The sequence below is a fragment of the Poecilia latipinna genome, unplaced genomic scaffold (genome assembly GCF_001443285.1).
Source record: "Poecilia latipinna isolate Pla-1442-1.1 unplaced genomic scaffold, P_latipinna-1.0 Scaffold1950, whole genome shotgun sequence".
In the NCBI taxonomy this organism is placed as follows: domain Eukaryota; kingdom Metazoa; phylum Chordata; class Actinopteri; order Cyprinodontiformes; family Poeciliidae; genus Poecilia; species Poecilia latipinna.
In genome coordinates this window covers 55,672-69,472 of record NW_015114566.1, presented here as the reverse complement: position 1 = coordinate 69,472, position 13,801 = coordinate 55,672, and the positions used below count along the sequence as shown (strand labels likewise).

Genomic DNA, 13,801 nt, shown 5'->3' with positions numbered 1-13,801 from the left:
ATCTGCGGTGAAGCCAGAAGAAGAAGAAGCGGAAGTGAAGCAGGTTTCCTGACGGATCAGCGGTTAACAGCTTCAACCAGCAGCTAACCAGCAGTTCAACCAGTTTCCAGGAGGACCAGACCGCCGCACTGAAGGTAAAGCTACAGGTTCTGGTTCCGGACGAGCTGCCGGGCTGTAGCTGGGTCATTCCCGGTGTAGTTTGGGAAAAAAGTGGCCTCCTGCTGTTAGCTGTTAGCCGGTTAGCTCAGAGAGGGAAGTCAGCTGATCGGCTTTGAGACTTCTGCTAAGCACGATGGACCGCCTCGGAACCGGACTCTGGGTCCAGCCTGACTGCCTCCGGTTCCCGTTAGGGTTCTGTCAGGCTGCGCGGGCCCGGTTCGGACCATCGGAACCGGTCTGGGTCTCACTGTGTCCCTGTTTGTCTCGTCCACAGAGTCACCATGACAGCCGCTCCCTACAACTACTCCTACATCTTCAAGTACATCATCATCGGTGAGTCCGAACCGGGTCCACTCCATGTCCTCTGACTGGAACAAGCCCACATCACCACTCCTCCACCGCTGTGCTGCAATCAGCTCACCTTTAACCTGTGTCCTGATGCGTTTGTGTGTTTCAGGAGATATGGGCGTCGGGAAGTCATGTTTGCTTCATCAGTTCACAGAGAAGAAATGTGAGTGATCGTCTCCTTATCGAGCTGTGACCCGGTTCTGATTGGACCCGATCAGAACCCTCTGTGTGTGTGTGTGTGTGTGTGTGTGTGTTCAGTCATGGCCGACTGTCCTCACACCATCGGCGTGGAGTTTGGGACGAGGATCATGGAGGTCCACGGTCAGAAGGTGAAGCTGCAGATCTGGGACACGGCGGGTCAGGAGCGCTTCAGGGCCGTCACCAGGTCCTACTACCGGGGGGCGGCGGGGGCCCTCATGGTCTATGACATCACCAGGTGGTTATCAACTCATACTTTAATTATTATGATTCTTACACACCTGCAGTTCTTCTTTATCATGGTTAATAATCTCAGTCATTACTGAGCAACAATTTCTATCTTTTCTTGGCAAAGATGTAAAAATTTGAAGCAAATTTGCTGAAAATAATTTTCTGAATTTCTGTTCAGATGATTTTAGTTCATTTCTGTAAATAAAATGTTATAAATAAACATAAGTTGTATTATATTTATTCAATTTAAATCTCCTCTTATTGCTTTTTTCATTATTATTACATTCTACTTAAATAAAATGTTAAGCTTTTTTAAATTTATGAATTTTAGTTTATCTTTATTTGTGTTTCATAACTTATCTTTTTATTTTATTTAAATGTTTTTTGTTAGTTTTCCTGTAGTTGTTATTTTTCCAGTTGATATCAGTTTTATTTATTTTCATAATTTTGCTTTTACTACAGATCTGATGCCTTATGCAATATGTCAATATGTAATTTTTCCTGTTTTAATTCGATTATATAGATTTTCTTAAGAGTTTTAGTTTAATTATATTTATCAATTTTAGATTTTTAAAAACCTATTTTTTAATGTTCATCTTTTTAAATGCTTTTTTTTATCATTTAGAATTTTATTTATTATTAGTATTTTTTAATATAATTTTTTCTGTGTAATTTAAATTCAGAAACTAAATATTTCACATTAATTTGTTGCTGCAGATGATTTTTTTGTTTCTAGTGAAGGCTGAATAACTTCGTCTTCTGCTGCTGTTTTTCAGGAGAAGTACCTACAACCACCTGAGCAGCTGGCTGACGGACGCCCGGAACCTGACCAACCCGAACACGGTGAGGCCGTCTGACCTCTGACCTGGATCCGACCAGAACCAGGGATGGAAATGACACCTCTGGGTTCTGACAGAACCAGAATGATGCTTTTGCTGTAACGCAGCTTTTAGCCACCAGGCGGCGCTGTAACTCAGCGGTTGTCCGCCAATCAGCGCTGTAATCCCGCTGCTCTCCACCAGGCGGTGCTGTTTGGTTCTGATTCGTTTCTCCGTTTCCAGGTGATCATCCTGATCGGGAACAAGGCGGACCTGGAGGCTCAGAGGGACGTGACGTACGAAGAGGCCAAGCAGTTCGCAGAGGAGAACGGTGAGGGGGCGGGGCCAAGGGGGTGGGGCTTATCTGTCAGACAGGAAGTGGTTCTGATCCAATCTCTCTGCTTCCTGTTGGTTCAGGTCTGCTGTTCCTGGAAGCCAGCGCCAAGACGTAAGAGTTGGACCGCCTCAGGTTCTGTTAGTGTGAGAAATGCTGCTTCACTCCTGGTTCTGGTTCTGGTTCTGTTCCCCAGAGGAGAGAATGTGGAGGAGGCGTTCCTGGAGGCGGCCAAGAAGATCTACCAGAACATCCAGGACGGCAGTTTGGACCTGAACGCGGCCGAGTCCGGCGTCCAGCACAAGCCGTCGGCGCCGCAGGGCGGCCGGCTCAACGCCGACAGCCAGCCGGCCAAGGAGGGCTGCAGCTGCTAGCCTCAGAACCGGACCGGTACCGGACCCGACCCAACCGGCACCACCACGCAGAGCCACAACCGGTTCCATCAGAACCCAAATCACTGATCCAATCAGCTTCACTAAATCATGTCTCTGATCCTCCTCTGGTACCAGAACCAGTCCAGCTCCGAGTCCGGACCCGGTCAGAACCTGAACCCCGCTCAGAACAAAAGACCAGGATCCGATCAGAACCACAGCTGGGTCACTAAGGACTCCCAGCTGAACCCAGAAGGTTCTCCTCTTAAAATCCTAATACCCGGTCAGGACCGGTACCGGTCCACATCCGGTCCTGTCCGGGTTGGATAAGTCCACAAACATCAGGTTGAGTCTGTCAGACTCCGGGGACCCACCGGGAAAACAGAACCGGGTCCCAAACCAGGCCGTCCAGAACCCAACAATCAGAACCGTGTGGATTTCCATCCAGGTCGATCCAGAATCCAGTTCATGACCTTTAGAACCACAAATTCTGGATTTCCCGACCGGTTCCTGGTTTCTTTTGGTTCTGGTCTCGACCCGGGTTTGGCAACTCCAGATGTTTCTCCAATTTAAAAATAAAAACTAATCGTCCTGGTTCTGAAAGTCCAACATCTTGTCGATAAACCCAGATACTGGGTCGCTGGTTCTGCTGCAGCACAGAACAGAGAATAATTATTAAAGTATTAATAAATAAAATAATATTTTATAAAAGCTGGTTTTAATCGGACTCTTCCAGAACCAACTAACAGGCCCGGTTCTGCCGTGAGCCCAGATAACATCGGATCAGGAAGAACCAGAACCGGATCTTTTATTAAATGTTTTTAGCCAAATCATTCCTGGCGGCGCCCCCCGGTGGCTGGAGTGGGACCAGCTTAACGGAGAACTCTTCCTGTTCACTGATTGGGTTGCTTAGACCCGGTTCTGGTTCTCCCAGATGGGCCGATGTTTACGGCCTGGCTAGTTCTGCGGCTAACCGGACTTTATCTGAGCCGATAAAATTACTGCAAAATTCTAGAAATAAAAACCAGATGAATCTTAAAAGTGCGTCTCACTTCCAGATGGGAATCTGACCTTTGACCTGGTGCGGCTTTTCTGACTGATTTCAGATTAAAATCGGACCCAGTTAACCCGTTCAGTTCTGATCCATCACTCCGTTTTGACCCGGTTCTGATCCAGCTGATCCGGTTCTGATCCGGTTCTGAGCTGGTTCTGGTGCCTCTCAGGTCCAGCTGTGCGTATCCGGGGAACTCTCTGCTGATTGGTGGACGCTCGGCTCCATGTTTTTATAACGCAGCTTCCTCCTCCTCCTCTTCCTCAGTCCATCAGCAGAACAATCAGATCATCTTCATCCTCCTCCTCCTCATCATGAACTTCCTTCTTCCTTCTCAGCACTTTAGTTTGTGAAGTTTGTCGGGACCAAAGAGTCGGAAGGTTTCTGGAAAAGTTCTGTTGGTTCTGCCGCCTTAAAGCTTCGCTCACCAAAGGAAAACAGAAGCATGACATGACTACACTAACCTCGTCCCGACAGCAGGGGGCGCACATCGACCGCTGCGCTCTGGCTGCATCATGAGCTGCACATTTCTTCTTCTCTGTTTTTGATTTTCTGTCTGCTAGCGCCTCCATCGAGCTTCTCATGATTCCTTTATTTATATGAAATTGTTCTGATTCTTCTTCAGCTGTCATTAAACCGCGGGGACTCAGTTATTTGTAAATAAAGTATAAATACTGTACGTTACAACAGGACTGCTGTGGTTTGTCTGCACTTCTCTCTTCTGCCGATAGAGGGCAACATGTCTAGTTTAGACATCCGGTTCTGATCAGATCATGTAGAAATGAGAATTTAAAGATAAATGTGCCAAATGCTGCCATCTAGTGTTCAGCTTGTGTAGAGCAGGCAGTGGTGGGACCCGCTAACTAAAAGCTAGCTACACTAATAAACGTCAGTTCATTCACAGTACAGTCAGTATAAAGTATTTTTTTCTTGTAATCATTGATAGTATTTTCATTGATCTTATGTAAAAACATTTACTGAATAAATAGAGGCTAGAAATGAAATGATTTTTTTGTTTTACTTTAATGTCAAAGCTTTGTTTTTATTTAATGATAAAAAAGGTTCCACTGCATTCATAAATTAAGTGACTGCAAATTATGACAAGCATCGACTGCAGAGCAGGAAGTCCTCCAGTGGCAGAAGCCGCCATGTTTGATCCAGAAACAGGAAGTCAGGGGTTAAATCTGATCAGCTTTAAGATGTGAAATCTGGATTTATTCCATCATTTTCCTGCGTTGGATTTTATTAAATCCAGAACATTTTCTAAATTGAAGCAAATAAATTAAAATCAGAAAATTTATTTTTAAAAAAAGAAATTTATTTTTTATTTTTCAGGTTTGAGGGTTTTAATGTCTCTCTGGTCTGTCCCGATCCGGTCCAACTGGACTCAAGTGCCATTCAGGCTCAATGGACTCCGCCGTCAGCAGCTTTGTTGTTGTCATGGCAACATGGTGGGGGGTTAGCGGTCCTGGTCCGACGCCATCGGAGCGTCTCTACGTGGTTCTGGTCTTGGAGGCGGGTTCTGTCTCGTACTCGATCTCCACGAACGCTCGCTTCCTCCTCGGCGCCGATCCGTTGGCCGGAGATTTCCCTTTAGACCGCGAGGCCTTCGTCTCCACCTCCATCTCCTCTTCCTCACTTGAGTCCTGCTGCTCCTCCTCATCGCTGCTCGTCTTCAGCTTGTTCATGTCCTGGGAGACAAAGACCAGTCAGAACCACCGTCCAGCTCTACTTCCTGAAGATCTACTTCCTGGAGTCCCAGGGTCTACTTCCTGGAGTCCCAGGGTCTACTTCCTGGAGTTCCAGGGTCTACTTCCTGCCTGACTCACCTCGAAGTCGCTCAGGTCGCTCTCGTCCACTTCGTCTTCTGCTACAAACTCACTCTGCCCGACGTCCTGCAGACAGGAACAGGAAACCTTTCAGAATAAAACACCTACACTGGCCCCGCCCCCTCGTTAGAGGCTCCTCTTTCATCACCTCGTCATCCTCCTCTTCCTCCACCTCGGAGTCCGACTCGCTCTCGGCTTCCTGCTGCTCCAGCGCCCGGTCGAAGGCGTAGACCGGGAAGTTGTAGATGTCTCCGTACTGAAACACAGAGAGGAAGTGAGTCCAGAATGCTGACCGGATCAGAACCAGGACCAGAACCCTGTCCTGGTCGGACCAGAACCCTGTCCGGGTCGGACCAGAACCCTCGGCGGCGCTCAGCTCCTCGTACCGTTCCCTGCTTCAGTCGCTCCAGCAGCTCCTTCTCGATGGCGTTGTCCAGCTGAGCGGCGATCAGAGCCTTTTCCTGCAAACAGAACCCAGAACACGGTCAGAACCCCCTCACCGGCTCGGTTCTGGTCGGGTTTGTCCGCCTCCATCTTACCTCCTTCCTCTTCTCTCTGCTCTCCACCTTCCTGCTGAGCGGAACCAGCTTCCTCCTGGAAGAGAGAAACACCAGACATGAAGCACGGCCCGGTTCTGGTCGGGTTCCCGTGCACCTCAGAACTCACTGTCTCTTCAGAACCAGCTTGCGCATCCGGATCAGGTACTGGGTGATCTTGGTGAACCGCTGCTTGCATTTGTGTCGGATGAAGCGCGGCCAGTAGATCAGGTTCTCATCGATCTGCTCCAGAGCCTTCTCATAGTTCCTGCTCAGCTTCACCTGCAGGCATCAGAACCGGGTCAGAACCAGAACACCAGGCTGGATCCTGCATGGGTCTTCCTAAAGCTAAAGGCCCAACAGAACAGCGGTTCTGATCCAGTCAACAGTTTTCTCAAACTGTTAGTTTTATCATAAAATCAGCCGACAGCTTTCCATACGCGCTGTGAGGAACATCCCATAATAAGCTGCTCCTCATGGCAATGATTCGGTTTTATCGGGTCAGAGGTCAAAAAAAGCGACACAATGAAGCTCAGGTTCTTCATCATGAGGAGGATGATGATGGTCTGACCTTCTCCCACATCCGGGCCGGGAACGCCGCTCTCTCGATCACCTTCATGTAGAGGAAACACTGACCTGCAACAGAACACGGAGCCGTTACTCCGGGTCGGGTCGGGAACCCGGTCCGGCGGGAGGTGATGCTGACCTTTCTCCTCCCTGATGGTGGCGTACTGGCTGTTGGCCAGCGGACACGCCGCGCGGCTGCACAACCCCGTCAGGTTGAACTCGTTCCGGCAGAAGTTCCCGCCCTTGGTTCTGATCCGGGAGAAGAAGAGAGAGAGACGTCAGGGTTCTGATGGATGGGAGGAAATAAACCGGCAGGAACCCTGGAGATCTTGTGATCCAGACAGAAAGGAAACCAAAACGCCTTTAATTCTCAGAAAGTTTTGATTTTTCATCTGATTCGCCTCGTTTTCCTCCATCTGGCCGTTTATCAGGATTTATGAACAAACTTCACAATAAGTTCATTTAAAAGACATTTTACAGCAAAGAGGAGAAATAACGGATAGAAACTTTATACTTTCCAGATCAAAGATTCAAAGTTTTTGGTTTTTAACGATTTTCTTGTCATTTGGATGAAAAACCAGAGAATATTTCCACCGAAACCCTCCAGACATTTCTACCTTCATTTCATATTTTTACAAGAAATAATGTGGATATTCTCTGCTGTCAAAAAATTTACCAAAAAAAGTAAAATTTTCCAAGAATAAAGGCAGAAATTTACAATTTTAAACTCGAATATGCGAACATTGTTGAGCTTTTGGTCTCGTATAGTAACATCTCACTCACAAGCTGAGCTAACATTTATTTTATGTAACTCAAACCAATCAGAGGTTCTTCTATAAAACCATCTGGTTTCTGTGTTTCCTGCTCCACAGAGAAGAACCAATCAGAGAACCTCCTGAGCTGTCTGGTACAATTTCTCTGGACCGGGTCCAGTCAGGAGAACTCTAACTGGTCGGGTCGGAACCGGACTGTAGGAGGACGCCTCAGAACTTACTTGACTTTAAAGGAGCAGAACTGCCTGTTTCCAATGATGTCCCAGATGACCTGCAGAGGGCAGAGTTCAAAGGTTACACACATCCGAAACGATCAGAACATCTGATTTTAGAGATCAGCATCTTTAACTCCTGATCCAGTTTTCTTCCCTTCCTGTGATCCAGACTTTCTTGTCTCCAGATCCAAACCATCGGAACCAACCGGGCCGTCGCAGAACTTGACGACATGAGGTCATTCAGCCATTTGATTCAGGTGTGTTAGAGCAGGAGAACATCTTAAAGCTTCCGGAAAGTCTGGATCACCGGAAGGAAACCGAGGACCGGATCAGGGGTTCTGGACAGGACGGGGGAGTTTTAAGGTTGTTTACTGGACCCACGTGACAAAAATCTGAAACTTTATTCCCCCCGAAATTATCTTCATACCAACCCCGAACAATCGAACCTCCACCTCTGTTCTGACTTTTCATTTTATTTCCACTAAACCCGGTTAAACTTAATTTTTAGACTTTTCCAATTAGGTCTGTTGGCATCTAACGGGAGAAAAAAATGTTCCGCATAAATTAAATGTAGCTAATGTAGGACCCTTAATATCCACACGGGATCTAGTAAACTGACAGAACTATTGATAACAGAATAGTGTTCCATCAGCTGATTGATTTTTAATCGGTTTTTAAAGGTTTACCGGTGGCTAACGTTAGCTTAGGGGCTAAACCGAGCCTGTGTTCATCTTCAGAGGAAGTTATCAAACTCACGTCGTCGTGCTGCATCCTGACTTCCTCTCAGAGATCCTCGCTGATCCAGTAACCGGTTCCGATGGAGTTTAGTAAGATAAATTAATGTTCGGGAGGGTTTCAGATCCGTGGAGCCACATGGACCATCAGGAAGACACCATCTTTGTTTAGCTGGAAATCTCGCGCAGCGTCACAGAGACAGCTTGAAGAAATCTCGCGATACTTGCTAAACTACTGATTATCGGTAATCAACGATATTTATAATGTTTTTATGTATTTAGTGTACTGAACATAAACAGAGACTTTAGTCCAAGCAAGAAAAAAATGTTAAAGATTTTTAAACATTTTTTAGAAATTGTTTTTAAAACTGATATTCTTCTAAGGTGAAGTATGTTTTTCATTCTTTTTTTAAAAAAGTCTATTTAATTTGGAGTTAAACTATTTTTCAATTTAAAATCGTGCTGTTTTGAAATAAATCAGATAAACACATATAACACAAAAGAAATAGATATACATAATAAATAATATTGAGATACAATAAAGAAGTATTTTCAATCATTCTGAATTATTTTTAAAAACTGTACTTTGGGCTCCTTTATATTCATAATCTTTTTATTTCACTGGAAAATCAGACTGTGTAATATTAACTTCTATAACTAAGTGAAATAATTTTTCTTATAGTTCCTCTTGTTCTGCTTTCCATTTGTTGGATTTTAGTACAGAAACTATTTTGAGTTTTTTTAGTTCAGCTGGAAACATCATTTAGCTCACAGGAAAACAAGATTTCCAGGATTTCATTTCTAAAACCAAACTTAAACTTTGTTCGGACTTCGGTTCAGGATCAGACGGTCTGAAGGCGCGATGCGTAACAAGGATTAGGCCACGCCTCCTCACAGATCCTCTGTGAATCAACCAATCATCATTTTCATGAACCGAAAGGATCAGATACCAATATGGCGGCCAGCCGTCTTCAACCTCCTCTCTGACTTTCTGACTCATGGTTTCATTAAACTCGATTTTCTTCTCTTTCTCCGCCAGATTAATCCACACGAAGTTTTGGAACAAATAAACCTGATAAATAAAGATATAAATAAAACCAGCAGCTCCAGATGCGAAGGCCTTAAAGTGGAGAGAGTGAACAGATCAGGAGAAATGCATTATGGGAGTAAAACGGTGTCTGAGGCGACCCCTGGTGGTCAGAATTTTAACGAACAGCATATTGTACCTACAGTTCTTAAATGAGATTAAAAGCCCAATTCACCAATAAATAATTTAGCAACTATAGAAAATACTACGAACATTTCAGAATAAAATCTGAGTTTTTATTTGCTTTCTACCACTTTGCAGAATGATCCAACACAAACTGTGATCAATGTTTTAAGTGCAATTCAACTGAAATAATAATGTGCATAATTAATAGCAGTTTATTTATATATGGAAGATATATTTTCATAAACATTTACTATTCTTCAGTTGTACTATAACAAATAGTAAATAGCAACAAAACAACAAACATACTCCAAATATTTTAGATTCCCTTCATATCTCTGGTTGTACAAACATAATTTTATCATTAATTCCAGTTCTGACACATTATAATCTAAACTGAATCACAGAATAAGAGACAAGATATGTATGAAAAACAGGTTTTTATTCATGTAAATAGTTAGAGCTTTACACGGCTGTACAACACTGGCATCTGTAGTTGGCACTCTGAAACATCAACTTTACAGCCACCATCACCTCTGCAACATCTTCACAAGTTCACCTGCTAACCTGCTATTCCGCTGGTCGGGGATGGGTTTTCTTCTTCATTTTTATTTTATCCAACAACCCATAAGTTCTTCAGCCCACCAGGGGGGGCTAAAGGTACAAAACAAACCAAAGGAAACAAGAGGCACCAAAAAGCCACAACAGAGAACCGAACAACTGAAACCTACAAACATGCAACACATCAGTTTCCACAGAGCGAGAAAAGCAGCATGCAGTAACACTATCTGAACAGAGGAGGCGCTACAGCACACACGTCCAATCACACAACAGATCCAGAGTTTTCTGGAAAATAACGAGGATCACATCAATCCGACCCTGGAGTCACCGGAATCAGGGGAGATTCATCTTGATTTACCTTCGTGGAGCAGCAGAGCGGTGCTTTAAATCTACATTTACCCTCTAGAACCGGAAACGACGAATAAATCTGGGGGAGCTGAAAATGTGAACACCTGGGAAATCTGATGTTTTCTGGATCCAGATTTATCCAGACCCGATGTTCTGGAAAGTTACAGTTTCAAGAGCTGCTTAAATCCCATCAACATTTCATCTGCCTAAAACTACAACATGTAGCATCTGTTAGAGGAATTCTCTAGAAAATCCAGATGGGTAATAAAATAAAATAAAATTTGAGTATATAGAAAAGATTTTGATTAAAATTTAACACAATTTTATTTTTTTACATATAAATATTCCAGAAGGAACCTTTGTATTTGCGCATTTCTAGTACACCTATAAAACTGATGCACAAGCTAGCAGCAGTGGTGGCGGACACAGGCGCTTCTGTCGGGATTAGATTTAGTCTGGATTAGACCATTGTTGTGTTAGAAGGAGTTAGCATACGAGTGAAGATATTTAAGGCTAAAGTAGCATCTCAGTGCTAACCATGTAGCGGCTAACGCTAATATCAGCGTTCTGATGGTTGAACAGAATAAAACTATATTTGCTGTGGAGCTCAGATGTCAGTTTATTCAGCAGAAAAAAGTTTCTGAATTGAAAATGTTGCTTATTTTGTCAATATGTAGTTTTATTAATTAATGACAGTCCCTCTAATTAACGCCATTAAATATTTTAGTAGAGTCCCACCTCTAGTTTTGAAATTATGGCCTTGATTTTGATGTGCATTTTTGACAATCTGGAAGAAAATGTTCACAGTAAAAATCTGTGATTGTTTTAGAAATACAAAACAAGTATTTGGATTTCTAGAATCTGGACCGTAAAACTGAAAACTAACGCCTCACACAGCAGAGCCTCTGCGGTTTCAGTCAGTAGCTGATATTTGTGCCTCCAGAGCGACTGGATCAGTTTAAAACCGACCTGTTCTCCACATGGTGGCGCTGCACCATCAAGTATTCAAGAAACAGTAAAAAATGATCGCCTGCTCTAAACTCCATGATTCTGGAACAAAATATGATGTGGAAAGTGATTCTGAAAAAGGTGATGAATCAAAATGTAACTTTGAATGTAATCATGAAAGCTGAGACATTCTGGAAACTGGAGTAAAAACTCCTGAAATTAAACAGAACGATCCCCTCAGCCAAGACACGATTTATCCAGATTTATCCATCAATGCTTCCTGAAAAGGTTTTGATCTGTGGGAACGAGATTCCAGTCGCCCTGAATGGAAACCGTCAGGAAAAACTTTAAAAAACTGACATGTTCCTTAAAAAACTCCCAAAGAATAACAAATAACTCCGAATGTACATTTAAGTTCCAGGAAATAAAAAGCTGAAATAATCTGACCTGAACCCAACAGAGGAGATTATTCAGCTGCTCCTTTACTCCAGAACATCAGTTTTTATAAAGATCCAATACATCAAGTCTTAGAAAAAAAATCATCTGCAACTTCAATTAGTTAAAAAGATCCACTTTAATCCCCAGATCCTGATGTTAATCCACTCATCCCACCAGATTAGCTCCAGGTTTCCAAGCTGCTCTACAACCAGCAGTTTGTTTCTCAACATGAACAAAACGTCCCTGTGCTTTCTGTCAAGAAAATTATAACCACTGAAACGAAAAGCTGGGATTCTGACTATAATCTCAGAATTTGGGTTTCAAAGTCGTTTAAGTCGAGTTTTAAGACAAGATTGACTGAAAGGCGCAAAAACAATTTAGGCAATTCTGGTAGAAATTAAAGTCAGAATTCTGGGGAAAAACCTGAATAATGTGATTAAAGTGAGAATTCAGAGAAAAAGTCAAAATTCTTAGGGAAAAAGTTAGAATTTTAAACAAAAAAAAGAAAACGTTTGAATTCCTGTATTTTCAGATTTTCATTGAATCAAAATTAAAACCCGTGTTTTAGTTCAGAGGAGATCTGGAGAAGAAGAAGCGACGCTGGACACCATTTGGGTTTTGGGACGAACTGGACGTTCAGCAGATTAGAAATCTAGATCCTGAAACCAGGAAAAGCTTCAACAGAGAGGAAAGCCGGAGCCGTGAGCGACGCTTCCCAACCCAGCCAGCAGGAACGTCTGGATCCGTCCTTCAGGCACATGAGATGAGGATCAGGCAACATGGCTGCTAGCGCTTCTGTTGGAGGAAGATGGGCTACATCAGAGAAAAGAGCAGGACTTCCTTCAAACACCCGACCGGATGCTGCAGAGCGCCTCGATCCACAGATCCAGTCTGTCCACGAGTCCGGACCCACTGGGAACGAAACCGACACGGAGGAACCGAGACGTCCCACATAAGATCACTGTACAAGAAAAACACTGTAAACTACAACAGCAGCAACTCGGGTCATCGACAGGAACCCCAGGATCCACTGATCCGGACCAACCGACTCCGTCAGGATCCACTGATCCAGATCATCTCTGGACCAACAAACCCCATCAGAAACTCCAGGATCCATTGATCCAGATTATATTTGGATCAACAGACTCTACAGGGAACTCCAGGATCAGTTGATCCGGATCATCTCTGGATGGGACTCGTAGGAAGTCCAGGGATTTGTTGGGAAAACCTTCTCTGTCGTCTTCCAGGGTCGGCTCTGGAATCTGGAAGGTTCCTCGGTCCAGAAGCAGATCCTGAAAACGCCAGAGGGTCTAAGATTCACCGTTATCTGGGTTTATACCGATATGAGGTCATGATTGTCCACATTTAGAAGACAGGGGGCGGGGCATGTGGAAAACCGTTACAGTATAAATGCGGAATAATCCGGATGTTCACGTGACGCTTCAGGAACCCTGAAACCAGCCGGTTGGAGTGACGCTCTAGAAAAGTTCAACAATTTGGCACAAATTTCAGAGGGAATGTCTTTTCTCTGCCCATCGCAGAGCGGTCCGGATCCGTGTTCCCGACGCTGTCCCAGCCCGTCGGGCTCAGACGCCCCGCCAGGGCCAGAGGGCCGTCAGGAAACGAGACGTTCCTCCGGATGGAGTCACAGGAAGGAGAAGCTTAGTAAAGACAGATGCTTGTGCCGCGATAATCTGGAAACCCAACACGGGTTCCAGCCGTTTGGTCCGGTTGAAGAGTCGATGACTGATGGCGCCGCGTCCTTCGCGTTAAGGCGTCTCTAGAAACAAAGAGCTACGGAGTCCGGCTGCGGTCTGGACGCCCCGGCCTTAGGACGTCTTGACCAGGTCGTAGACGTAGATGTGGAAGTCGTCGTCGAACTTGATGAAGTAGACGGAGGGCTTGGCCTCCACCTGGTGGATGACCATCCCCGACCGCTTCCCGCCGTCCTCCTTGGCGTACTCCACCTGCTTCCCCACCAGGCTGTCCACCACCTCGCCCGGCTCCCGCTCCGCCGCCACGTTCTCGTCTGCAGACACAAACCACAGCGTGAAAACCGGACCGGACCCAGACCTGAACCTGGACCGGACCCAGACCTGAACCTGGACCGGACCCAGACCTGAACCTGGACC

The 13,801-nt window shown here is 44.8% G+C and overlaps 3 protein-coding genes across 3 annotated transcripts in view; 1 reads left to right on the top strand and 2 right to left on the bottom strand.

Moving 5' to 3' along the window:
• Positions 1-24: 24 nt before the first annotated feature.
• Positions 25-3,243, top strand: LOC106935339 (ras-related protein Rab-14-like). Its single transcript, XM_015015772.1, has 8 exons — positions 25-134; positions 434-492; positions 617-670; positions 766-943; positions 1,713-1,779; positions 1,998-2,085; positions 2,172-2,202; positions 2,285-3,243. The coding sequence occupies exons 2-8, from the start codon at positions 441-443 to the stop codon at positions 2,460-2,462; spliced, it is 648 nt and encodes a 215-aa protein (XP_014871258.1). The 5' UTR covers positions 25-134; positions 434-440; the 3' UTR covers positions 2,463-3,243.
• Positions 3,244-4,708: 1,465 nt separating this feature from the next.
• Positions 4,709-8,373, bottom strand: mak16 (MAK16 homolog (S. cerevisiae)). The gene is made up of 10 exons (XM_015015771.1): positions 8,187-8,373; positions 7,437-7,486; positions 6,582-6,691; positions 6,447-6,511; positions 6,006-6,157; positions 5,879-5,933; positions 5,726-5,800; positions 5,488-5,595; positions 5,340-5,405; positions 4,709-5,201 (listed from the first exon to the last, which is right to left on the bottom strand). The coding sequence occupies exons 1-10, from the start codon at positions 8,199-8,201 to the stop codon at positions 5,004-5,006; spliced, it is 894 nt and encodes a 297-aa protein (XP_014871257.1). The 5' UTR covers positions 8,202-8,373; the 3' UTR covers positions 4,709-5,003.
• A 1,424-nt stretch (positions 8,374-9,797) lies between these two features.
• LOC106935336 (spindlin-Z-like) overlaps positions 9,798-13,801 on the bottom strand; it is a 17,649-nt gene continuing 13,645 nt past the window's right edge. The window contains exon 7 of the mRNA XM_015015767.1: positions 9,798-13,698. Within this exon, the coding sequence (XP_014871253.1) occupies positions 13,499-13,698 (200 nt within the window). The 3' untranslated portion in view covers positions 9,798-13,498. The remainder of the gene's footprint in view (positions 13,699-13,801) is intronic.

Bases quoted from the DNA above. Each gene is read 5' to 3' on its own strand.
- LOC106935339 (XM_015015772.1), top strand. From the start codon at position 441: ATGACAGCCGCTCCCTACAACTACTCCTACATCTTCAAGTACATCATC. The intron at 944-1,712 runs GTGGTTATCAAC...GCTGTTTTTCAG, and splicing joins ATGGTCTATGACATCACCAG to GAGAAGTACCTACAACCACC. The intron at 1,780-1,997 runs GTGAGGCCGTCT...CTCCGTTTCCAG, and splicing joins ACCTGACCAACCCGAACACG to GTGATCATCCTGATCGGGAA.
- mak16 (XM_015015771.1), bottom strand. The intron at 5,801-5,878 runs GTAAGATGGAGG...TTCTGTTTGCAG, and splicing joins GCAGAGAGAAGAGGAAGGAG to GAAAAGGCTCTGATCGCCGC. The intron at 5,596-5,725 runs GTACGAGGAGCT...TCTGTGTTTCAG, and splicing joins AGCGACTGAAGCAGGGAACG to TACGGAGACATCTACAACTT.